The sequence below is a fragment of the Mus musculus genome, chromosome 9, assembly GCF_000001635.26.
Source record: "Mus musculus strain C57BL/6J chromosome 9, GRCm38.p6 C57BL/6J".
NCBI classification, from domain to species: Eukaryota; Metazoa; Chordata; class Mammalia; order Rodentia; family Muridae; genus Mus; species Mus musculus.
Window position 1 is genome coordinate 24,290,561 of NC_000075.6, and position 27,618 is coordinate 24,318,178.

Below are 27,618 nucleotides of genomic sequence, written 5' to 3' on the forward strand. Positions count from 1 at the left end.
TAATGCAAAAAAAAAAAAAAAAAAGCCTTGGCAATTAAGTCACAGAATGGAACTTATTCTTGAGGCCAGAGATGATCAGGGCAGCCTGCTCAAAGATAGGGTGGGGTCTCATTCATTCACACAGCCAGACTCCACTGCAACAGTGGCCCTTCCTGTGTGGATGAGGTACATGGCAGGTGTGCATGTGAGCTGTGGTAGTCCTGTACTTTTGGGGTGTCCCTTACTTGCCAGGATGGGTCACATTAAGCAACAGGAAAGACAGGTCAGCCTTTGGGTTGTGGTAGTACACAAACACTCAGCAAATGTGAGCTCTGACAGACAATATGGAGTCTCTTGGCTCTTCTCCCAGGCCAGAGAAAGGCAGTATCATTTTATTATTTGATCTTTCCCAAACGATGCTAGGAAAAAATACACCTTGTTGCTTTTTTGGGGGAGGGGGTGTTCTTTTTCAAGACAGGGTTTCTCTGTATAGCTCTGGCTGTCCTGGAACTCTGTAGACCTCGAACTCAGAAATCTGCCTGTCTGCCTCTTCCCAAGTACTGGGATTAAAGGCATGCACCACCACTGACCGGCACCTCTTTGCTTTAATATGCATCTGTTTTTCTTGTCTTTCTCCTTGACTATTTCTAAGCATCTCCTGACATTGGCCTGCTTTGTGTTTAGTGATCATCTTTGGTTTCCTGAAACCCTAAAGCTGGGAGGAATTCTAGGTATCACCATCCAGCTGCGACATTTTCTCAAGGGTGAAGCAGTGACTGGGACAGCAGGTCACTAGCTCCTGTGAGATAAGTAGCTGTCCAGTCGTCTTTTCTGAACGGACAAACTAACGTCCACATTTGTCTCAACTTGCTGCTCTCCTATCCACCAAGTTGCACGAGAGGGGGTTGGGCGGAAAGATGAAGGCCTAAGTTTATGTAACCAGCCCAAAGGAAAGAAGCAGCAATGGAAGCACAAGACTCCAGTGGCTGGGCGTGGGTGGGGCCTCACTCCTGATTGATTTCTCAGCCTTCATTAAGCCACGCCTTCTAAGTCCCTACTTACTGGGAAGGTGCCAGCAGCAGGAGACCTTGGCAGATTTCTCAGGAGTTCTGTGACTCTGAGACTGCTTTCCCACACTCCTTTGACTGCTTTATGCAGTAGGACTGCTCCTCCAGACCTCCAGACTGCCTGCTGCTTAACGTTTTGTTTTGTTTTGTTTTGTTTTGTTTTGTTTTGTTTTGTTTTGTTAGTGTGCTTGAAAAGTCAAGGCTGAATTTGTTTGTGAAATATTTTCAAAGAGGGTGTTTCTTTCTAAAGGAGGCTCCTTTAGAATTGTGCCTGCTTCCTGGCTGCCAGTGACCTTCTCTGTCTTTGAGCTTCTTGGAAGCATTTCCTGTCTGTCAGGAAGTCAGTGGTCAGCCACCAGCTTTACTCCTTTCTAAGTCAAGAGTGGGCTTCTTTCTGGGGGACAAGGCATTCTCCACTTCTTAAACCAATCTCAAGCACGCATTGTACTAGCTTCTCTCTCTCTCTCTCTCTCTCTCTCTCTCTCTCTCTCTCTCTCTCTCTTTCTCTCTCTCTCTCGGTCTCTCTCGCTCTTCTTCCGTTTTCGTTTTTATGACAACCCCTGACTTGTTTCCATTGTTGTTGATACCATCTTCGATATAAGGTTAAATAAACTTAATCCAAGATTACTTAAACTAAGAAAAGACTCAATGGTATGCACTCACTTTGGTAACCATGCCTCTGAACTCTTGTCCATGCTAAATTGCTAAATACATGCTTCTAAATTTGCTATGGTGATAGGCAAAACAAAAACAAACAAACAGAAAAAGCAGTTTTTGTGAGGGGTGTTTGTTGTTAGTGCTGCTTTGTTGTTTTATTTGTTTGTTTGGGAGACCTGATATTGTGTGTAGATCCTGCAAGTAGCTACATAGCCCAGTCTAGCCTACAGCTCACTGCAACACCTACTTCAACCTCACAAGAGAAAATACAGAGGTGAGCCACCACATCTAGGTGTCCTTTTTTGTTTTTGGCTGCATTTCCTTCCTAACAAATGAGATGAACATATTCCTGTTTTTTTTTTATTACCACTTTTGTCCATTTTAAATTAAACATATTCTAACACTTATGTATATGTGTTTAAAAGTTATCATTTTCTCCATCCTATATCCTTAGACAGATTCTTTTACTGATAGCCTTTTCTGTTTGTAATGTATTGTAAAAGGCTTACTGTTAGCCACTCATTATTGACACCTCACAGCAATCCCAGGATCACCCTGCCTTGGGTCGTCCAAACTCCTTCACAGCCTTCATTTCTCCTCTCCACCAAATCCACTGGAGAGTTTTCGCTGCCAGCCCCAGGGTCTCTATTTCTCCAGATTCATCCCCACTTTCTTCAAGTTGGCTTTATCACTTTGGAATAATGTAATTGTCAGCTTCTAATGAATGTAGTGTTATTTTTTTAATTTCCTGAGGCGCAATCTAGTATCCAACAAACATTTGGTAAATATGGGACTAAGTGAGCAATACAGAACAAATAATAATCTGTACTAAATGTTCCATGGATGTGTCATGGTCTCTGCTATTTGTCTGTCTGTCTGTCTGTCTGTTTCTCATATTTCTCTCTCTTTCACACACACACACACACACAAACAGACATTTCACATGTATGTTTCCAGTGTGAAAATTCCATGCCTGCTTCAGTTTGTGTGTTAGTTCGTATATTAGTATTTATGGAAGGAAAGAAGGAAATAGAACGTGAGATATCGCATCACCAGTAGCAAACTCTCTGGAGAGCTGTGCATGAATAAAGATGTCGCAATTCCATCATCAACTAAATCAGTTCCCAAGGCTTGAAGTCACCGTGACTGACAGACAGCAAAGGCAGCACTCTGCTTTTCTGGGTCACAACAACTCCTGCGGTTTCACAGTTTGCTTGGTGGGGCTGCCTAATTGTTCCAGCGAGGTTGTTTGCCCTGGTGTAATTGCTCTGCTTTCAATGGGCTTCTTTTCTTGTGACCTAATTGATTACTTACCTTCCAATCACTTTCCCTCTCAGAAACAAAGGCGTGGGCAGAAAAGATCCATGGTCACAATTACAAAGGTACAAGTGGGAAGATGCACATTAGTTACGGAGCGCTGGTTTGTGTTCTGTGAGGAAAATCTATTCATTTTGCTTGGGCAATAGGGCTTAGACAGTGTCGGACCACCATGGTAAAGGAGTCCTTTTTAGAGTACAAGGCCATGGTGATTAAAAGGGTCCCAGTGGCCAACACTAGCAATAACATGAGGCCTAAGGCTGAGGAGAAGAGTGAGGCCTGAGTCAACCTGTCACATCAGGAAAAGGAGTGATAGTCTAAATACTGTCCGCTAATGAGTAGTAAAATCTTCTTGTTTAGAAACAAAACAAACAACAGTGGGTATTTGTGTGGAACATCCAACCTCCCTTCCACTTCTCCTACATCCCCCTAGCAGACCCCACCCCAAGCCCTGGCACTAGAGGGTTTAGGAAAGGCTGGATGATCCAATTCAAACCAAAGAGGTGAAGAGAATGTCTTCAGGAGAACGACTTGGATTTTTAACAAAAGTCTGAGAAGGAGGTTGTCTCTGCTCAGTCACATCTGTGTTGGTGCACAGCTGGCATGAACAGCCTGCTCTAAAGAGGAGCCTGGGAGCCACAGAAGGGACAGGGGACTTCAGCATCAACAGTTCTGACATTCTCTACCTGGGTATGAAACGAACACTAACACTGACCAGAATGTTGTTGGCAGCAGTAAAAGGGATAATGTTTGTGAGAGGCTGTTATCATGGTGGACTCTTATTATATAGAATGTGAGGTTCTCTGTTCTACACTCAGAGATTCTCTGGCAAACTGATCTTAATTTTAATCTCTCTAAAAGTTCCTCATTGTGTAACCCAAGCCTTTCCATCCATAAAGTAGGGGATTTATGCTTTTATATTCATAGCTCTTATATGAACTCACAAAGTAAGAGTTTGTGTATGACAAAAAGAAAACGCTCACAATTGGCATAGGTTGTTATTTTATGGTCTCCAGCACCTATTAAAAGATGGGGCCAAGGAGATAAGGATTGCTTTATGGAGAGACAGACTCAGCAGAGTCACCTACAGATTGCTAACCTCTCTGATCATGATTGCTAACCTTCTGAAACATGAGGAAAGGGCCATGACTCTTCTTCCCACTCCATGTTCATGAGATAAAAGGCAAGGGTTCTTCAGGCATAGTCTCTCCTGTCCTGCACCAGGTCACTCCTAATGTGGTAAGACCAAATCAAAGGCAAGGAAGCAACCCTGGCAAGACTGTTGCTGTCTCTCCCCAGGGTAGTACAAAAAGGTTCCTGCTCATTGTCTACCCCTTTTAAATCTCTACACCATACCATAGCGTAGGCTACAGCTTAGTATGGACGTATAAGACTACGCATTTAGTGTTCAGTGTGTTAAGTATTTTTGTAAGGTAAGTTTTATTTCTGCAGAGAGTGCTTAGCTATATCAAATCTAGCAGAGAAGCACACCCAGTGAGGGCCCCACTAGAGCCCTCTAATGCAAAGGTTTTTATTTCTTTTTTTTTTCATTTTTTTTATTACTTATTTTCCTCAATTACATTTCCAAAGCTATCCCAAAAGTCCCCCATACCCTCCTCCCCACTCCCCTACCCACCCATTCCCACTTTTTGGCCCTGGCGTTCCCCTGTACTGGGGCATATAAAGTTTGCATGTCCAATGGGCCTCTCTTTCCAGTGATGGCCGATTAGGCCATCTTTTGATACATATGCAGCTAGAGTCAAGAGCTACAGGGTACTGGTTAGTTCATAATATTGTTGCGCCTACAGGGTTGCAGATCTCTTTAGCTCCTTGTATACTTTCTCTAGCTACTCCGTTGGGGGCCCTGTGATCCATCCAATAGCTGACTGTGAGCATCCACTTATGTGTTTGCTAGGCCCCGGCCTAGTCTCACAAGAGACAGCTATATCAGGGTCCTTTCAGCAAACGCTTGCTAGTGTATGCAATGGTGTCAGCGTTTGGAGGCTGGTTATGGGGTGGATTCCTGGATATGGCAGTCTCCAGATGGTCCATCCTTTCGTCTCTGCTGCAAACTTTGTCTCTGTAACTCCTTCCATGGTTGATTGTTCCCAATTCTAAGAAGGAGCAAAGTGTCCACACTTTGGTCTTCGTTCTTCTTTAGTTTCATATGTTTTGCAAATTGTATCTTATATCTCAGGCATACTAAGTTTCTGGGCTAATATCCACTTATCAGTGAGTACATATCATTTGAGTTCTTTTGTGATTGTGTTACCTGCAAAGGGTGGCCTGTACATCACTCTCAGTGGTCAGAGTTTCGCCTCACATTCTTACACTATTGGTTTATTTTAAATTGTGCAGTTGATACACAAAATACAATTCTGAGCACCAACTCAGAAAGTTGATTGAAAGTCTGGGCAGCTATTTTGATTTTAGAAAGATCTGATCCTAGAGGAATTTGAATTTCTGCCAAGTAGTTTCTTCACAATAATTCTTAAATGAAGTTTTGTCTTGCAAAACCCTTTTATAGAAAGGACAGTGCTTTTTTTTTTTCTTTTTTTACATTTCCTACAAGGGCATGTTGGTATTAAATAAAAATTAGATCTTTCTGCAGCAAACCCCTTGTCCTCAAAAGCACTGGGTCTGTGCCATTCCAGGTGTTTACTGTGGATAAACAAGCATGTATATATGTATATGTGCTTATTTCTTTCATTTGTTTGCACACATGAAAACTTTATATATAAAACCAAGGTCAAACTTTGAGAAGTGTAATCAACCATTTCACTTTGCTGCTCTCCTGGGAACCAGAGTTTCTATTGTTGCAGTGCAGAATCAACCTGCAAACACACAGGCTCTGAGTGTTCTTTTGCTTGTCCTCATTATTCTGATCCACAATGAAGGAATACGGTCTATCCCCGACATCATCCAGAGATGGACCTGCAAGCCTGACTCTACTGACTTGACTTTCTGTAATCCAAAACTGCCTCTGAATTGCATAAAGGAGAATGTGGTGTTTAGATGGTCTTCTATAAGTTCAGGAGGTAAACTAAATCATTACAGGCCAGAGGTGCTCTGTGACAGAGAAATCCTTCAGGTTTCATGTTTCCTAGAAGCCTGTCTTCTTTGAAAGTTACCACAATCCAAGACACAGATGAAGGTCAAACATCAAAGACTGCCTTTCCTTGAACTGTTTCTAAGTATGTAATCTTCAGCACAGGGCTGCCATAGACAACCTTTACACAGCCTGTGTTGTCTAACAGGGTATTCCAAGGAAGAGAAGCTGCCTGGGAAAGGGAATGGGATGGAGAGTAACGTTTCATTGCAAGGTAGCACACAAAGAATGATAAACAACATACAGATACAGCCAATAGAGGATGGAACAAAATGAGAAAACAGTGAGACAATTTGATGCCATGACAGTGATAGCACCTCATGAATATGAACTTGCTCAGGTGGGGCAGGAGTTGAGCTGACTTGAAGCTCTCTGTCCTGTATCACCATCACTTACGGTTACAGGCTATAGTAGCAGGATAGAGGTGTTTAAATATTATTATACCATAAGAGAAAGGATTAAAGGTGTATGTGTTTCAAGAGCATACAGACTAAAGTTTGGGAGACTAACATCACTCCCACAAAGGGCTAAATGTGCATATTTATGAAATATTACCTTCTTTTGTTTGATAGCTATAGAGTTTGACACATATGATGTTTTGCATCAGAATGGCCTCCATAGGCTGATATGCTTGGTCCCCGTTAGTGGAACTGTTTGGGAAAGATTAGGAGAGTTATTCTTGATGGAGGAGAGGAGATGTATGACTGGGGGGCAGGGGGTTGAGGTTATAAAAGCCCACCCCAGGCACAATCTCTTTCTCTCTGACTACTGCCTGTGGTTCAGGATGCAAAAGCCCTCAGCTTCTTCTTCATCATCACATTCGTCTACTTCCCACCATGATGATCATGAACTATCCCCCTGTAAGCAAGCCCTCAGGGAAATGCATTATTTTATGAGTTCCCTTGGTCATGATATTTCTTTCTTGGAATAGCATAGTAACTAAGATACGAGAGAATAAGATGAATTCTACGGACAGGAGGTGGTAACATCCATCTATCAGTTTGACTACACCTATTGATACAGGACAATTTAATTAGAAGGATTAAAATGCACTCTATTTATATTTTATGATAGTAAAAAATTTTTTGAAATAAAAAAGAGAGAGATTGCAAAGGTTTGTACTAACACCAAAGAGATGGAAAGGTAGGTGCAAATTCTGGAGTCATTTTGAAGGGACAGCACCACAGTACTTGCTCACTTATTAGATGTAAAAAAAATGAGCAAGAAGGAGAAAATGGAAAAAAAAAGAAGTTTCTGGTGAGTGACTGGTGCTCAGAAGAAGTAGCTTTCCTAGAACAGTAGATGACAAGGATGCGCACCCACTGGTTCCATTTGTTCAGCTGTCAAGGGTAGCCTGGCTTTGTATTCCTCTACTTGTCTGTAAATAAAAGTAGGGCCAATGAGGCCCAAGGCTTCAACTCATAAGACAGTTCTATCTTTAACATCCTACATGTTATGAATTGTCACCAGCATTTGAATCATTGGTGAGTTAAATACTGGGATTATCACTGGGAAAATACTGGGTAGCATTAACGGATCATGATGGTTGGGACCTTACCTCCAGGAGTGGTTTGAATGTACAATGTGGCCTACAGAATCATGTAGACTCCTGCTTTTCAGGAGGTTGTTGAACCTTTGGCAGGGGGAACTCAACTGGAGGAAGTAGATCTTAGAGGGGATAGGAGGAGGGATTCTTAATGTTAAGAGCCTAATTCTACTTCCTGTTCCATCTCTAAAATACCCAGATGTGATCAGCCTTTCATGACTGCTTACATAGCACTAAGATATTCTGGTCTCCATGACTTCCCCTTAAACCATGAGCCCAAATCCTCTCTTCCCTAAAGCTGTTGCTTATCAACTCTAGAAAAGCAACTAATATACCTTCTGTCTCATTTACCCTGGAAAGTTCTGATTTAACAAATGTTCCACATAGAGCAAATGCTTACTGCTAAACTCCCCCCCCCCTTTTCCCCCTTAATCGAGGCATATAGACTTCAGGAAAGTCCCTAGATGGACTATCAGAAGAAAGAGAATGCTCTACCAAGGCCTGAGGTTCCCTGGAGCATGAAAAGCTGCTCCCAGAGCAAGAATGAAAAAAGCAATAAAAAAAACAAAGCTTTAACATGGTCATTAATTAAGTTATAGTCTAAAGCCCATTAGAATCCATTAGTGCTTTGTCAGCTACCACAAATTGGAACTCTGGTTGTTTTTTTTTTTTTTTAAAACTACCAATTCTCAAGAGGAAAGATTATGCACTTTAAAAATAAGGCAGTGTTCTGCACCAAAGTTTTTAGTTGAAGTGTTCAGTAAACTTTAAATGTCAAGTAACATTGAGGAGAGTTGAAATTTTTGTATTTATCAAAGGAGACGGGAAATACAAAATTTGCCGATGTGTGTATGTTATTAACATTCTGCTGGCACAGACCTCATCACGAAGAAGAGTGGGTGTGGTGGGAAAATAGGGGGTGGGTAGTGGAAACAAGAAGAAAGAAAAGTATAGTTTTAAGCCCACTGATACTCAAGTACTGTACTCAGCTCTTTAAATATGATCATATTTGACACTCAGGATTTTAAGAAATTTGTGCTACAGAATCTCAACTTAGGCTTGGGGTGCTGGTTTTCAACTACTGTGTAATATGTCATCACAAACCTGGGCCTAGCAACAGTGTACATTTCCAATCTGTAGTGCCTCTGTGCTGGGGCCTGCACAAGGCTAACTGGGTCTGTGTTTTGTTAACATGTTTGGGGACTAAATTGGGGCAAGAGGTCGCCAGATGCACAATGGGGAAAGCATCGTTCCAAGGCCCCTCATATTTTTGCAGAACTAATTCTCCTGGGGCTGTGGGATTAACAGCAGCCCTGCCTTGAGAAATAATGCAGTTATACAATTGCTCCATTCATTGTATCCTCAGTGAGGACAACAACCTTAGCTGAGGCAAGTAGCAGATCCCTGGTGAACTCAAGGAGCTATGATCCCACTCCTGCAAGAATTCAGGGAGGGACCCAGAGGCTATCCTATAGTGAGTAGGTATGCTGACATCTTGCCATGCCAGCCTTTACAGAGTGCATTCAGAAGGGCTATAAACTTGAAGCCAGCCTGAACTACATGGTGGATATTTTCCTAACATCCATGAGTTCCCTTTGTAATTTTAGATTTGGAAGGCAGAGACAAGGAATTCCAAAAGCAAGCTGACCAGTGCAAACTATGTTTTAATCTGGGATTAAAAAATGAAGCCAAACTTCATTGAAAAGGTAGAAGGGCAATATGGGGGAGAACTTCTGATATCACCCACAGGCTTCCACATACCTGCCACACACACACACACACACACACACACACACACACACACAGAGAGAGAGAGAGAGAGAGAGAGAGAGAGAGTAGAGAGAGAGTAACTAAAACCAAATAGCACATACATAGTAGAAGATCCTTACCTCCTAAGCTGAGTTTGAATTATAATCGGCACTGCATTTCTGACCACCTGGATTATTTAAATCCTCCAGATTTTATCTACTTGTTTAAGATACTAGCAGCTCCATGACCTTGATCTTCTGACACCTTCAGTATGATCAAGCAGAGCTGTCAAGGATGGTTGAGATCCCTCTCACTGGATCTTTCTCAAGGAGAAATGAAAGTAGTCAGCTTTCAGATTCCTCACACTGTGGACTTTTCAGCCATGGTAATGCTCTCTGTTGTTTTTTTATACAGCGTTATCTATGGCCTTGTGATCCGAACTATTTGGATGAAAAGCAAAACCCATGAGACGGTGATTTCCAACTGCTCAGGTAAGGCTCTGAATTTCTCAGCTCTCTCCTAACCTATCTCCTGCAAAACTTCTCCTTTAGCTATATGAGCTTGGGGTATTTGGGTCCACAAGATTGCTTGATTATAGCAGAACCAAACAATAGAATAATAGACCCCCCCCCCAAATGTTGCCCATGAGAATCTATCTTCCACTCGGCCTCCCTGAAAGCTGAGAGAGAGGGCTGGTGAGATGATAGAGGATTTAGGGCCACTATTGCACAACCTGAGGACCTGAGTCCAATACCCAGAAGTCACACAGTAGAAAGAGAGAATGGACTCAAGAAAGTTAAATAAAAAATAAGATGAAAAAATATGTGGAAGAGAGAGGAGGGTATTTTGAGCTTGTCCGACTATGCAAACATTATCCGTCCATCCCTTGGGGCAGCTTTTGAAGCAGCATGGGGGTTGCCATGGCAGGGAGAACCTTGGGAGCACAACATATCCACCAAACTTGAAGATGGGCTTCTCCGTTTCGCTAGAATTTAGAAATGAGTGAATCTACCATCTGACTACCGGATGATCTTAAGCCTTAAAACAGGCATGGCTCGGTCCACACATTTTCCCTGACAATCTACCCCAAAGAAGACTGACACTGAGACAGCCCTCTAGGAACCTTCCCTAAGTTTCACTCACTGAACTTAGTTGTACGGCACATCTATACAACGCTTTAGGACCTGGATGCTGCCATGATTTCCAGGAAGGAGGACTGTGTCTGGCTGGTTTACACTGGTAAAGATGAGAAAGAAGAAAGATTTCTGGTTTTGTTATGATGTGGCAGTTATGTAGGTTATCTCTAATTCTCTGTTCATACTTGGATTCCCCAGATCTCCACAGATGGAGATTGGCCTCTCACAGGAAAAGCTTCTTTTCCATGTGACAGGAGGTGGCCACGAGGATGCACAGGTTTATTTGGCATGAGTATCTCTATCTCTTTCCCTGGAGAACGTGGAGAGGAATGTGAATCGTGGCATTTTCCTTTTAATGCAGGTGGTTATGCTGTGTGCCCCCGTGAGCCCGATGCAGTATAAGGCAATGGGTACAAATCTCAGACCGTGACCCAGTGACAGACAGACCAGGAGGAGAGAAAGGGCTTCTACTGTTGGCCATAGAACATCCTTCCGTTTGCTATCTCTCTTATCCCTGCCTAATTTTCAATGTAGTATTTTGTAGACTTAAAAGAAAAAAAAAAGTCTCAGCCAGGCGTGGTGGCACACGCCTTTAATCCCAGCACTCGGGAGGCAGAGGCAGGCGGATTTCTGAGTTCGAGGCCAGCCTGGTCTACAAAGTGAGTTCCAGGACAGCCAGGGATATACAGAGAAACTCTGTCTCAAAAACAAAACAAAAACAAACAAACAAACAAACAAAGTCTCCAAAGTGAGGCATCTTGCTATTTCTATGTGTATCACATGCTGGCATGACCAGGATCAAACACATGTGACTGATTAGAACACCCATGCTTTTCCCCTTAAGCCCGGCCACCTCCCACGAGGAAGAAAATTATAGAAAGGGAAGTGATAAATGACTTTTAAAACAGCTCCAATGTGGAAAATAAATAAGTAAAATAAAACCTGTTTTTATTAAAAATCCAAAGTCAAGGTCTTTAGCCCAGTGCCCATCCACAGCATGCCCATCCAGGCGTGCCCATACATCCACAGCGCGCCCATCCACGCTGAGCCCATCCACAGCGCGCCCATCCACGCTGAACCCATCCACAGCGTGCCCATCCATCCACACTGCGCCCATCCACAGCGCGTCCATCCACGCTGAGCCCATCCACAATGCGCCCATCCATCCACAGCGCGCCCATCCATCCACAGCGCGCCCATCCATCCACAGTGCGCCCGTCCATCCACAGTGCGCCCGTCCATCCACAGTGCGCCCATCCATCCACACTGCGCCCATCCACAGGGCGCCCATCCACACTGAGCCCATCCACACCGAGCCCATCCACAGCGTGCCCCTGGAGTAGCCTCCCAGGCCCAGCACTGAAGTGTTTGTTCTGTAGGTGAAGGTTCTGAGTTTGGATTGGTTGAGGTAGCTTGGGTTCTGTTCTTCCAGATTCAGTCCTCCATCTTGTGATTTCTGCCTTGTTCCTCCCTGCCCAACCCCCTGAGCTCTCACCTTCCCAACCTCAACCCTGACAGCTCTTCTTCTGCCTGCACTTCTCGCCCAATGAGCTATGGTGAAGGTTACTTCATTTTCCAGGAGTTCACTACTCGGGAAAGAGAGCAAGGCACACACAGCCAGAGGTCTGAGGTGATCTTTGGTAGGCCTCCCCATCACTGTTGGCTCGCACTTCCTCTCTCAAATGTTCCCTATGTCTCCCTCTTTTGTACTTTCTAGTCACAACATTGGACTTTCCCAACTTTCAGTACTGAATCAGTACAAACCACTTAGAGATGTGTGCCCACTAATATGCATAGCATTGCCTTTTCCTAAATTAGAAATGGCTACTGTCAATTTCACCACTTAATGTAAATTTGAGTCTTCATGACACCTGTTTTTAGCGTGTCACCATCTGTGACCTGCTTCCGGAATGAGGCCAGCAGCTAGTCTCGAAGTCTCACATTCTGTCAGTATTTTATTCATCAGTGGACTTTCCTTGATATCCCACATGTCAGAACAGCCAGGCAGCTCAGAATTTGGCTGGTAATGGGATCTCCAGCGGTGTTGACATGTTGGGATTATTGCTCATCATCGAGGAACATTGGCTACGATTAATGTGAACAGAAGCTCACTTTGTAAACACTGCCTGCCAAGCCCACCTCACCTTTAGTGTGGAGCCCTTTCTCTTGTTGACAAGCATGTTTACTTTCTCCCACCCAGAGGTTGAAAGGAACAGCTCATAAATGACCAGAGACTTTGCCACAAACAGATGGCATAGACCGAAACATTAGACCTCAGGATCTGGCATGTGTTTGAATACTAGGAGAAACTATACCTTACAGCGTGGGCATTTTCTGCATGAGAACATGAAATCAGCAAAGCCATGAAACAGACAAAACCGTGATATTTCTGTAGAGAACTGAATCTCAGCCTCATGGCTTTGCTGGTGTGATATGATCTACGCTGTGTCAAACTCTATGAGGCAGAGTGAGGTAGAGAAAAAAACCTTCTGGTTAGGAACTAGGTTAGAGTTCTGCTTTGTAGCTCGAAAGCTCTATGATGAGACTGTTTCATGCTCTCAGCACCAGCTTCTTCTGTGGCTGAGAACAGACAAAATGCCTTTCTATACAGAATTATGTCTAAAAAATGGCATGTACAAAAAAAATACAAAGATAGGAGTAAACGACTATTGTGGGATTTTGTAGCTAGTAAGAGTCCATATCATTAAAATGCTGGCACTCTCCAGCTGATCTACAAACTAATAGGATTCTATATCAAAGGCAAATTAAAACTCATTTTATTGAGTCTGGTAGATGTTTTTAAGACCTCTATTAAGACATGAAATAAGAAAAGTTCAAGAGCTGAGACTTATTCCTGGGAAAGTAGGACAAATTAGAGAAGGTTTTCTGTTTCAAGTATGAGTTGTTAGGGTGTCTTTGACATAAAATAGATAATAGTAGAAAATATTATGTGCCTCAAACAGACCTACACATACATAAGGACTTGAAATATGTCAGAAGATCATGGAGAAAGAATTAAAACGTTATTTCCATCCATAGTCAAAGCATAACTCCAGGGGAATTAGAGTCTTATATGTAAAAGTAGTTCATTGGTCTTTTAACAAAAGTAATATAATATCTTTACAACCCTGGAAAAGAAGAGACTTTTAAGACAAGATACATGATAAATCATTCAGCAAGTGGACATGTATTAGTATGACTCTGTTAGCATGTTACAAACCAGTCTGAATACTCTAGGAGAAATTTTTGGCATATCATGCCCAGAAGAAGGTGCGTATACAGAACACAAGAGGAACTCCTAGAGATCAAGTCTAAAAAGCATTCACAATTAGAAGTCAGCAAACCATGGTCAGCTGCATATCAGAAGGGAAAGCCGGACTCACATCCCCAGCAGTAATTAGGAAGTACCTGTTTAACTCTCAAGGAGATGCAATTGTCCACTTACAGAACTGCTCTCCAAGTGATCTGATAATTCTAAGGACTGGCATGCAAACAAATCTCATGATGTTACTTTGCTTGGCAGTAACATCCCTCTCACTTGCACTGGGCTGCTGATCTGTTTGCTTCTGGTCTGTCCCACATACTGGCAGCCATGGCCAGACCCAACCTCCTCAGATTCAAGTCTTCCTTCCCTTCCCTTCCCTTCCCTTCCCTTCCCTTCCCTTCCCTTCCCTTCCCTTCCCTTCCCTTCCCTTCCCTTCCCTTCCCTTCCTAATCCCATTCTCTCCACCCAGTAGAGATCGTTTGAGGCAGCTGAGGCACAAAATGGGAAGCCACAACCTTGCTCTGGTCATTTTCTCAAGGATAAATCTTAAAAGGGTGTTTTCTGCTTAAAACTTCAGGCTGTTAATAGCTGTATTTGGGGACTAGGCTGTTCTCGTCTGCATCTGCACACTTAGAAAGGCCTCTGGCTGATTTAAGGCTGCTCTGTATTTTCACTTCACAATGGGCTACACAAGAAATATAGCCAGTGCAAACCAGAAGCAGTTGGTATTTACAACTCTTTAAGATCAGAAATTTGGAGACTTTCTCTTACTCCTTTATTATTCTTGTTATGTCAATTAACTCTGATCTATGCTCATTTCTTTTTTTTTTTTTTTTCCAGTTCCTCCCTAAGCATGGCTGGTAACAAATCAAATGCAATAGTAACCAATGCTAATACACCATTAGCATTCAGTTAAGTACTCTCATCCCTGTCATCTCACAGAGTACACTTATAGATCATCTTACCAGGCACCATGTGGCACACACAGCATATGCATCACCAGTACCCTGAGGCTGCTTGCCTGCACAGTGCCTGCTTCAGTTAGCAGAAAGAAGCTCTAGCACCTATAGAAACTCTAAAACATGAGTAGACTTAACAAAACAGAAAGTTTTCTTTCCATTTTTTTTTTATTTTATGCATCTGAGTATTTCACTGCATGCATGTATACTCACTACGAGTGTGCCTGATAGCCATGAAGGCCGGAACAGAGCATGAATCCCTTAGAATTGGATTTTTTCCTAAACTGGAGTATGAAGGGCAAAACCATCTAATCAGTGAGTTTGTTGACACTCCCTCAGACCCTGGTGTTCCTCCTGTCAGTGCTGATATAAACTCCTCCTGAGAAAAAGCCTCAAAATGATTTCATCTTGAAGATTCAGACAAGGAAGTAAGTTAATGGAGTGAGCAGGTACACCCCAAGACAAGAAATGAACAATGGATTCTCCTAGGGATATAAGATCAAAGGGCTAGGTAAGTTTGGAGTCAGCTAGAACATTCTGAAATCATCACACTCCTTAATTATGGTCATGGGAAGATGCTGGATGTGAAGCTCAAGATGCCAAAAGTCCTGGAAGCTTTGCCAGCTCTGCATAGGCCCTTGTGGCAGCAAAGCACGGAGGATAAAGCTGTGGCCCCCCATTGCAAGGAGCATCAAGTTGAGAGCAGGTACCCAGGGTCTGGCAGTGGTGCTGACCTATCTGCTACCCAGGGACTGAACATAGACAAAGGACTTGAAGCAGAGAACAGGGCCCTTGCCGAAGGGCACAGGCATCTTCAGAGAGCTCGTGGGGATGTTTCCAAAGAGGCCGTGGCTGTTGCCCTAATGGTGCCCAAGCCTGAGCCTCTCCATAGGGGTGGCTGGGAGTAGAGGGCAAGGTAGAATGGCATAAGCTGCCCAGACCAGAAGCAAGGGTGCAGATTTGGTCAGGACAACATGGTGCCCTAAGAAAGAGGTAGCCTAGGAAGAGCTAGAGACATTCTGAGATGTGCAATATGGTGTACCAGAAAAATTAGCACCAGAAGGGTCCTGGGAAGGAAATGGCCCAACCCAGAGTTGAACAAAGGACTGCTAATGTGATCAAAGCATTTAACTGATGAGCTCAGGAACAACTAGGTTATATTTGTGGATAAAAGTTTTTACTGTTAAAAACTAATCAATCTCCAAAACTTCAAAATATTCGTTTTTAAAAAACGAACCTGAGGTTCATAAGTAAAGTTTCAATACATGAAACACACTTGTTTTAAAATGTTTCCAGATAGAATTTCTTATTTCAGAAAACAATCACTTGTGCATATTCCAGGTCTGTGTGAGGAGTCTGCCTGTTGGACAGGAAAGCTGTTCACCTTGATTTAAAGTTACAGAGAACCAGTGCCCAGATGCAGGTGCTGGGTCAATATAGAGTGAGTGGGATTCAGGGGAGCAATACAGCTCAGGGGGGTAAAGGTGCTTTCTGCTCAAGACTGAGTCAAATCCCTGGAGTCCAAATAAAGGTGGAGGGAGAAAAGTAACTCCACAAAGATGTCTCCTGACTTCCACACACATTTCCTGGTGTTCCAGAGCTGTTCTCCACAATAATAATATATAATTATATAAACACAGAAATAAGAAGTAATGAGATCCCAGTCAGCCTGAATCCATGGAGAGGTAAAAACCTGGAGCTGACCCTTTGGAGAGCTCTGGCATGACCCCACTGCAGTTACACCCTGGATCCAAAGCACTATTCGAAAGCATGCTTTTTCCAGCCTCAAATCTAATGAGCCTGCTACCTCCCAGCGTCCCAAGCCATTCATCCAGTGACAGCTGAATTTCACTGCTTTCAGTACAGCTCAGTGCCAAGTCCTGAGTAGAAATAATCCTTTTATCTCCCAATAAAGGAGAATTACCTGCATTCTGTAACTCAGCTCTCTTTGAAGAGCTGCCTTTGGAGCCGGAGGCTTTGCCTTTCCCGGAGTGGTCACATTAAAGATGATTTCCACTGATCTCGTTGGGAGATCCAGAGGGCAGGAAGTTGATGATATTGTCATCTAGTCACCCTGTGGAAAGTGTTGAGATTTTTCCATTTTAAAAGATTTCAGAGCACAAATGTCATTCTCACAAACTTTTCTAAAAGACAAATTAAGTTTTCAAAGCCACACTGTTTAGGGACCAGCTGTTACCTTGGGCCAGCGTGCAGGGACACTTCGAAAGGACATAATTTGATCTGCTATCATCTTTCCTTGCCCCCGTGGAGATAATCTCACCCTGATAATTTCCTGCTGTCTATGGCAACACCATTGTATAACAGACTATCTACAGTAGTGAGCCATCAGTTTTCTTCTTTAAAGACAGCTCTTATTCATCCCAAAACACTGTTGAAACTTAATTCATTCCAAGTGCCAAGGTGACTGACATGTCAGCACAGATCTTCACACCAGGAATACATTTTTTTTAATCTTCCTAGTAACCCAATAGGCTGCACTTTATTTTACAAACTAGAAAATCAAGGCTGGGGAACTTTAGGCAAGTATCCCAAACATCTAGTCACTGGTACAGACGGAGGGTGTGTTCAGGTCTGTGCCTGAGGGCTATATCCATCCCATGATACCACCCTGGAAATGAGGGTCTTTACCCTTAACAGCTGCAGAAAGGTAAACTGCTAATTCTTCATGGGAGCATACTACTCTGGGTCTTAGAAGATGTCTAAAAGCACTCTCTGGCCTCCTTCTACTAAAAGGCCACTCTCATCTTTACACACTAATACTTATGGTAACCCAAAATATATCCAGAAATTTCCAAAGCCCTTGCAAAGCAAATCATGTCACTTAAGAACCATGGGTGTGGAAGGACTCTGGAAATATTATCTTCTTACACTGCTAAGGTTCTGTGATTCTGAAAACTATGCAGAATAATACAAAGATCCTGACCTGAAGAAGTACAAATAATTATAGCTAGTATGTAGTTCTTTGCACTGACAAAGCCCATTTATTAATAATAGCTTGCCCCCTCCAATGAAGAAATAGCCACATTGTAAAAAGGCTTAGAAGCATTCAATGAGCTGCTGTCTGGAGAATCCCAGTGCCCTCACAAGGACGTCTGAGGTCTTCCTAATTTGTCCTCAGTGGTTCTCTCCACCCCAAATGCCAGACAACCTAGTAAACATCAGAAGAAGAGGAGAGGCTATGCTTCAAGCAAGCACATCCTCCTCATTCTTGCTCTATGCAACAGCTTCTGACTTCCCGAGTCTCTTGCCCACACTTGCCTCTTTACCTTTGGAGTTCATCTCTCCTCATTGAATTTACATGATGATCTCTGGATCTCTCTCACAGCTTCCCAGCACAACTACTGGCACAGAGTCGACAGGAAACGGCTCTCTCCTCCGTTCCTGGCTGTGCTATGTATCTCTCACCTCATCCATCCTTGTAAAGAGTGGCATATCTCTTGCTTAAAGGAAAGTATCTAGAAAACAAGAAAAAGAACTCTACCTGAGCCTTTTTATTCCATCTGTATCTACTGTCAGATATGCTTTGTTTGGTGGACCAGGTTAGATGGTATTGGAAATAAGACTGAATACTTAGAACACAGGTAAACTTCTGGACAGTTTCAACCAGAATTAAAATAAATTCTAAGTTCAAATTAGTGAGGATGGCAGGGGTCTACAGTTGGCTTCTCTGGTGAAAGGCCGTCTCTTTCCTGAGCTATTTCTCTTTTTATGCTTCCTGAGGCTAGCCCAAACTCCATGGCACCAGGTAAAGAGTGGGTACCAGTATCTTGACCATGATTATTCAGTGTGTACAAAGTTTTCATGTCCTATGAGATGGGAAGGTCGGAGAGTAACAATTCCTTCAGGCAAGTGATCCTATAGCCAATGCCCCAACTCCCTATCTCCTCTTTACTCATTAAGATCCATTGCACATTTTTCCAAATCTTTTTTTTCAATTTTTTTTACTACATATTTTCCTCAATTACATTTCCAATGCTATCCCAAAAGTCCCCCATACCCTCCCCCCCCCACTTCCCTACCCACTCATTCCCACTTTTTTTGCAAATCTTAATCAACCTTATTTTTTAATCACAACAACTCAACTGTAAGAAGCATTTCTTGATTTATCCAACAAGCATTTGTTAATCCTTCAATATGCAGACTTCAGTTATGACAAAGCCTTCTCCACAGATGCTTACGTTCATCTTTTGAATATCTTGCCTTCAGATTACAGTTGCATATGATTAAAGCTTATGTGCTGGCTCAGTTGCAGTTCTTTCATTTGGCTTGGGTTTTTACAGAATTTCTGAATGTGATCAGTGAGTTGATCTGGATCTATTCTAGGGGGTATCAGAAGTGACTTCATAGGTTTCACAGCTCATGCCTGAGGGCAGCTCTCAACAAGCAGGATCCACCCCCTTGTAGCCTTGTGGTCTAATTCCAGCTATGGATGATTCAGGTGGTCTGACCTTACCTTCTAAGAGAATCTGGGCATTTGCATTGGGTTGCAAATTGAGCAGCTCTTATCAGCCACCACTGAGCCATCTTAGTCTAACACTGTCCCAGAGGAGCAGGACATAAGCAGGTCTGTACAACTAACCTTCAGTGTTCCACTCAACGGAAACTGTCTTACCCACTTCACCATCCCACTTTTCTGTCTACAGATGGCAAACTATGCTGCAGCTACAACCGAGGGCTCATCTCTAAGGCAAAAATCAAGGCCATCAAGTATAGCATCGTCATAATCCTTGGTAAGCAATGCCCCTCCTTATGTAACACAGCTGCATAAACTTTCTAAAAATAAGCTGGCGATGGACAGGCCATGTAAGGAAGGAATGTGCTACAAGCACATTTATCTTTCATTACAAAGAATGGTATTGGATTCACCAGTGTGTTTGACTGCTGCAAGAGCCAATAGTCAGCTCCTAATCCTTCTTGTGGTAAATCTAGTTGCCTACCAAATTCATGACCTGGATCACATAGAGGAAATCTGATTAGGAACCAACTTCCCAGAGTTTATATGCAAATCATCCTCCACTCAGTTGCTTCATTTAGGACATTGTCTCCCCACAAGGACAAGAAAAAGCAGGTGTTCACTCTTTTTTTTTTTTTTCTGGATATTTAACTTCAGAGTCAATAATATTTCCTGCATGGCCACAGCTTATATCCCTGTCTTAGTTAGGGTTCCTATTGCTATGAAGAGACACCATGACCACGACAACTCTTCAAAGGAAAACTAATTGATGCTAGCTTACAGTTTCATAGACTCAGTCTACTATTATCATGGTGGAAGCATGGCAGCTTACAGGCAGACAATGTCTGGAAGAGCTGAAAATTCTTCATCTTGATCCACTGGCCAGACTTGAGCATAATATAAATGAGACCTCAAAGCCTCAGCTCCACAGTGACACACTTCAAACAAGGCCACACCTCCTTCAGTAAGGCCACACCTCTTAAATAGAGCCACTACCCATGGGCCAAGCATATTCAAATCACCACAGTACCTCATCCTACTTGTCTTCAGCCCTTTCACACCTCTTAAATAGAGCCACTACCCATGGGCCAAGCATATTCAAATCACCACAGTACCTCATCCTACTTGTCTTCAGCCCTTTCCTTCTACACCTAGGACACATGAAATCAGTTTGCACTCCTGTCTGTCAAAAATGTTCAGACCGATTCATGATCTACATTTGATGTTTTGTTCACCAACAATGACACATCCTCCAGCTTCCCTGGCACATTTCTTTTAAAAAAAATATAACTCTAGTTTCATCCCATTTGGTGATTCTTGCTGTTTTCTATTTGTATCTGGCATAATACACACTCATAGAAACAGTTTTATTAAGATGTATATTAACATATAGGTATGTATTCAGACTTTCTATATAATTACACACACACAAACACAAATTTCTTTATTAAGTCTACCTCTCATGACACAATCACAAATCTATGAAAGCCATGACGTGCTCTTGAGTTATATATGTTGTCCCCACCCAAAGTTGGGTTATATATACACTACTGAGTTAATATTTAACTCAATATGAATATGAACAACTGAATGTAGATATATAAAATGGAATTAATGCTGTTTCACATTAATTTAGCTGATATACCCCATCTCTGCTTCTTTAGAAGCATTTAGAAGCTTCAACAAGGAATTAGCTGTATGCCAAATTACCAGAATAGCTCATCTCCCCTTTCTAAAGTATAAAATACCAGGTAGATCACAGGCAGCATGCACGACTCAGCCAGCAGAGCATAGACACACAGCAACACCACAAAGATGAGCTGAAGAGGTATCCACAGCTCTCCAGGGCTCTAAGAATTCTCTCAGAAGCTTCTGGAGGACACCGGAGATTCCTTGTCTTGCCTTCACACCAAAATCACAAACACCCATTGTCTGGAAGATGAAAAAGTAAATGAATGCATAAACATGCATTTTTAAGCTGCTGTATCCCTGTTCAATCAGAAATTATATTCATAGTCACGTAAAGTCTGATCAGTGTACAATCGGGTGCCCACGGGTGGGTCACCATACTGTTGAATAAAGAGCACAATCTATAACAAATACTTTTGTAATGCCCATTTACCATCATGAAATGGTAAGTATCTTTTATGGTTTTTTAAGTTAGCATATTGCTTTATTAATCACCTAAAGTAAGAGTAAAATAAAAAGAATATATAAGAGGCCAATATCAAATTCATATATAACAGTATAGGCACAACTGCACTAGAAAAGAAATAAAGACATCACATGCCTATGCCTCTGCAGCTACAAGTGACAGCCAATACAGATGTTTTGAAGGAAATATACAAATGCAAGCTGCTTTACTGTCACTTACCTGACTTTCTGAGTTGGCAAACAGAACTCAAGCTCCATGATAGAGTAGGAAACCCAAGCTTGCTAAAGTAAATAGAAGTCCAGGTCTGAACCTAAAGGCTTGAGAACAAAATTTATTCTGTATGTTTCTGTTTAACTCCAAATATGGGCCATTGTTCCAGTTCAATGAGACTCAATCAGAATTCTCACAGTACTTATTGTTATATTTATGCCTTTGATAGATTAGATGAGGCCCATTCACCAGCAGAAGGCAATCTGTTTTATGTACTCCACTGATGCAGATATTAATCTCATTCAGAAACATCCTCACAGACATATCTAGAGTGATAGTTAACCAAATGTCTGGGCACCCTGGAGACTTGTTAAGATACTTAACCATCACAACTGAGATTCCCATATCCCACTCTTGCTCTTCGATGCTTTGGAGTTATACCCAGTTGATTTGGACAAAAGTATTGCATCGGAGTTTTCTGAAAAGGTTAACTTAAACATAGAAAGAAATCTTGAGATCAAAATGATCTTATTATTGTTCATGCTTTAAAATGTTAAGATCACTTTAACCTTCTGTGTTTCCCAGAACTAGTGGTCAATGTCTGGTCAAATTTCATATTGTTCTGTCTGCTTCAGAGATCCCTAGTAGGTCTTGTTCATTTTCCTTCAGCATTGTGATAGATTGGAGGCCCTCCCATGCCTATCAGATCCCAGACTTTCTATAATAGTTCCCCACCAGTGGAAGAAGTCAGAGCTCCCTTTCCAGATACAGAGGATCTAGAACATCTCAACTTAGGAATGCTGTCTCCAGGATACATGTATACTAATACACAGGTTTGAGCAAATATGTCAGTCATGTTAGCACACCCAAGGCCACTATATCTGAGAGATCTCTAGCATCAAAGACCATCCCAGTTAAAGTTCCAGTCATGACTAAGAGTGATGCTTCTGGTAAGGCCACAATGGTGCTAATGGCTTTCTTCTCCCTAGCTTTCATCTGCTGCTGGAGCCCATACTTCCTCTTTGACATATTAGACAACTTCAACGTCCTTCCAGACACCAAGGAGCGTTTCTATGCCTCTGTGATTATCCAGAACCTGCCCGCCTTGAACAGTGCCATTAACCCCCTCATCTACTGCATCTTCAGCAGCTCCATCTGCTCCCCCTGCAAGTAAGTTATGTTCTTGATGGTTCCAAACCAGCAAGAGAGAGAGTAATAAGATGGTTTAAGGCTTTGCTTAATGGCAGTGGCTGAAGTTCAGATCCTGCTTCTACAAAGAGAGAAGCTGCGAACCTCCGTACACTTCCACTTCTGCATGTGGAAAGTAGGGATAGGGCAGGGTCTACTTTGTAGATGATGTCACTGTCCACTAGGCTGTGATGGCAAGTGGTAGAGGAAGAGGTTCATTTGCTCTAGCCTAAGAGCATCTGATCTTTAATCTTTAACCTTTTTTTAAAACTCTGATTTCTTAATGTCAATACTGTCTTTTCATCAGGATAAATCATTTTCCTTTATTTCTTTATTTCTGACTTTCTCTAGGATGCAAAGATCACAGGATTCCAGAATGACATACCGAGAGAGAAGCGAGAGACACGAGATGCAGATTCTCTCCAAGCCGGAATTCATCTAAACCCTGAGGCAGTAGTGCTAGGCTGAACTTAGTCAGCTCTCCTGGATCTTTACCAGTTAGTGTATGCGCTTGAATCCTGAGCCAGTTCCTCCTCCTGACTCCTGCCTCACCTAGCAGATATATGAAGCCAACTTTCTAATGAGGGCATGCCACCTGCAATTCACGCACTAGCCACCATTCTCCTAACACCTCTTTGTGTCAGCTTGAAAAGATACGTTTCTCTTTCTGATGTCTCCCAGACCTTCTTCCGTTAGCCCAGCACCTGCATCATCAGTGGCCCTGTGTCCTTGTGAACTGATGACATAGGCAAGCAGAAAGATATTGGATGGCTATCCCTGAGTCATCTAATTACAATTTTGAAAATAAATGTGAGACTTAACAAAGGTTAGACTCTTAAAAAAGGTTAGACTCTTAACAAAGGTAAGACTCTGGTGGAAATCAGTTTTATATTGGAAGTTTAGGGGGTGTAGATGAGATGTTTGCTCCTGAAATGCCAAGAAATTCTCATTCAGACCCTGCTACTGTATACATCTCCAAGTGCAGGAGGAAATGTTAGCAAGAGCAAACTCCCAAGCATTGTGATTTGTGAAAAAGGCAGTACAGTTTCCTGCAAAACAAGGACACCATGCAGGCACATTATCACCTAGCAGAATGAGCACACCAAATAGTGATAGACCCTGATGATGAACTCCAGAATGAGAGCTGAGACCTTAAACTCACAGCACTTCGGACTGTGTAAAGGTTCTTCCCTTCCCTGAATCAACATTCAAGCCACCCTGAGTTCATTCCACACACCTCAGGGCCACTTCTGCCCGTCCTTACTCTCAGACTCCTCATTCCACACACCTCAGGGCCACTTCTGCCCGTCCTTACTCTCAGAATCCTCTTCATCTAGGGACTCAGCTTCTTGAGTTTCCAAAACAGTTTTTGCAAGCTCTTTGCTGTGTGCTGTAGCCTTTGTCTATCTGGCACCTCTGGCACCTCTGCAAGGATGTGCTGGTGGGGCTTATTTTGATAGGGCTGCAATTCAGTATTTATAAGTATAATTCAAATGAACTATGACTAAATGTTTTCGAGTCAATTTTTTTTTCCTTCAGATTTTGCCAGAAGTGGAAATGGCATCATTTGACTGTGTGTACATCTCCACCCACAGCCCTATGATGCATGTGAACACACTATTTTTAGCTTCTCATACAGTCTTTGACATTGAAATCTCCTTGGCAAAATCCTCCATTCCAGAGTTGAAACCTTTTCTTGTCCTTTTGGCTGACTGCTGGTTGAGTCGTTAGCATGTTCAGTCTATTTTATAAGCACCCATTCCTCATTATCTTATCAGCTCAAAGACTGCCTGCTTAAGGTCATGGTGGTAATTTTTCCACAAAATTCTTTTTCAATTCCATCTGACATTAGGGAAAGCATCTCTTTAGGCAGAAATTAGACACGGTACCAACTGTCTCTAAGTTATTAGTCCCCATGTTTGAGGAGACAGAATAATCTACCTTTCTGTTCACACAACAGAAAGCGACTTTCTTCTTCATCCAATCAGCTAAACTTGAGCAAGCAGAAGCATTGAGTGGCTAAGAAGTACCTCTCAGCATTTCTCTTTAAATCAAGATGTGCCAGAGAAAACTCAAAGAACTGTTGCTGAAATAGCTGCCAGTAGAGGAGCCAATTAACAAGTAGAATCTGGTAGGTGTCCTAGCTAGCAAAACAGGAGGCCCAGGCCCTTGATAGATGCTTTCCATCTCTGTCAAGTTCTGGTCTACCAGACCTGTCACATGCCTGCACCATCCACTGATCGATTCTTAACATTAAAGAGAGAGAGCAGTGAAAGTTATTTTTCTATCCATGGACTGTGACGGTAGCCTACAGGAGCCTGTGGCTCTCCTGCTCACAGGAGCCTGGAGAGCAATAAGGTTGTTGTAGGAAAGTACAGGTTGTTGTAGGAAAGTTGCCATCTATGCAGAACTTGCTCTACGTTGAGATGGAGTCTGAAATCTTCACAGGCCTTGTTTTCCAAAATTGGAAAACATGCGTTAATCATGATAGTCCTTAGTCCTATGACCCTGGGTGAATCATGCTGTGTCTCTGGGCACCACTAGTCTCTCTCTAACATGGGGGCAGAATGACAGTGGAGCAGAGGACATTGAGGTTTAGAGACTGTCATAGATTAAATTAGACTTGCAGAAAAGTGCTGCTAGAATTCTCCCCTTTGAAGACTAACACTACCGTGAGTCAAGGTTGAGTCATCCCTTTTGGAAGTATAAATTTTCTCCTTACCATATGAGCTCAGTAATATCCCAAACAGGAAAGGATGTAATAGAAAATTAGAATGTAAACCACAGTGTTGCTATCTGTAGCCCTTGATGCTCCCATGGGACAAGTAAAAAGACAGTAAGGTGGCATTTAAAATAAAGGTGCCTACCTTCCACACCAAGATGTTAAAAAATGTGTGAATGTGTGAGTATATTATCACACAGCTTCAAGGACAGGTAAAAATTTAGGCTGATCGGGCAAATGTGTTTAAAATATTCAGTAACACTACAGAAAATATCTCTTTTATTGAAATAAATTCAATATGAATGGCAAAAGATTCTCTTCTTTCAGGCCATATTTACAACACAATTTAATTGAGATTTAATTTCATCAAGCAACAGCTCCCACAGGCCAACCCACCCCTATACCAAAACACTAATACCTTTTTAATGACTTTCACTGTGATAATTATGAGAATAATGTACTTTTGAACTAATTCAGCATACATCTCAAGCATTCTGTCGAGCTTGGTTGAGACAGCTCTGCATAGAAATATTAAGAAATGTGCTCGGCGATTCCCTCGACATTCACAGTATGGATTTTAAAAGATTGTAGGCCTTAATCTCATGAGGAAACAGGAAAACAAAACAATATTTTTATGAGAAAATAAAGGAATTCTAGTCTTGGATGTTGGTTGATATTTTAGGGAAGCTGCACATTTGACAGCCTAAGTCTGTTTTTTTGTTTTGTTGTGTTTCAGTTATCATTTGAGTATAGCTCATTATGTATGCAGCTCTGTTCCTACAACCTGGCAACCTTCATTCCTGTAAAAGGAGATGGCCCTTACCAAGCTGCCAACTTTCTTTCCTGGAGAACTATGAAACAGTCATGCCTCATTTAAGAATTCATTATCCACAACAGGGCTAGACCAGTTAACATTTTAAACATGCAATTCCAACCTCATAGAATGTTTAAATGAGTGGGAGTCTGCTCAGATACTCCCAGGAAAGATCCCGGAAGTGAGGGGGTTGGGGTAGCTCAGAGTTGCCAACATAACTGCATACACATCAAAAGGTGATTAAATGTAATGGAAGTATTTGAAGTTCATTCAATTACATTAAATGAACATAGAATGCAGATTAGAATTAGACATTGATATATCCAGAATGTACATAAAGCTTTCAGGATAATTGTTAAAAGAATAGAAACAATATGCAATTTTCAGATTAAAAAAGGGTAATGCTGGATGTGGTGGCAACTGCAAACCCAGCACGTGAGAGACAGAGACAGGGAGACCAGAATTCAAAGCCATCTCATCTACATAGATCTGGAGACTAGCCTTGTCTGAAAGAGAGAAAGCAGGAGGAAGAGAAAGTGGAGGGAGACCACCTCCCTGTCTTCTCTCTCTCTGTTCCCCACCTCACCACTTTGGGCTTACAGACCACAATTTTCTTTTCCAAGTGAGGTCCCAAGTGTCTTTATGTTCCTGGCTTGTTTCACTTAACATAATAGGTTTTAGCTTTCCCCATGTTATTGATAATAACAGGATTTCATCCTTTTTTTTTTTTTTTTTTTTTTTTTTTTTTTTTTTTTGCACTAAGGTGCAGGGAACTAAAACTTCTTTATCCATCTACACATCAATGAGCACATCATTTGATTCCACAGCTTGGCTACAATAAATATAGGAAATCAGATTATCACTTCTAAAACTTTGCCATTTGTGTGGTTATTATCTGTTAGTTGATTTTTTTCAAGGAAGGAAGGAAGGAAGGAAGGAAGGAAGGAAGGAAGGAAGGAAGGAAGGAAGGAAGGAAAAGAAAAACAATACAAAAGAAGACAAGAGAAGGAAAATTTTAGAACAACTGAGTCAGGTAGAGAAAAACATAAGAAAATAATGAATTTTTCACCAAAATTTAACTATTACAATAAATGAAAATAAATGTTCCAATTAGTAATAAAAAAATTGTCATACCAGAGAGTTATTTAATGCAATTGTCTGTTCTTTGTAAAAATAAAATAAAATGCCTAAAACTGGAGTCAGCAGATGTGAAAATGAAAGGATGAGGCCAAGTAGTGCATGAAACCATCAACTCAAAGAAAGCTACTTTA

At 42.0% G+C, this 27,618-nt stretch overlaps 1 protein-coding gene across 3 annotated transcripts in view; it reads left to right on the forward strand.

Moving 5' to 3' along the window:
* Npsr1 (neuropeptide S receptor 1) overlaps positions 1-27,030 on the forward strand; it is a 219,679-nt gene extending 192,649 nt beyond the window's left edge. Inside the window, exons 6-9 of one of the 3 annotated variants that reach the window (XM_017313417.2) lie at positions 9,839-9,915; positions 19,449-19,535; positions 22,613-22,793; positions 23,163-23,633. In XM_017313417.2, the coding sequence (XP_017168906.1) occupies positions 9,839-9,915; positions 19,449-19,535; positions 22,613-22,793; positions 23,163-23,253 (436 nt within the window). In that variant the 3' untranslated portion in view covers positions 23,254-23,633. Of the gene's footprint in view, positions 1-9,838; positions 9,916-19,448; positions 19,536-22,612; positions 22,794-23,162 lie in introns of all 3 variants that reach the window. The other 2 variants (NM_175678.3, XM_017313418.1) reach the window with 2 other exon arrangements.
* Positions 27,031-27,618: the final 588 nt, after the last annotated feature.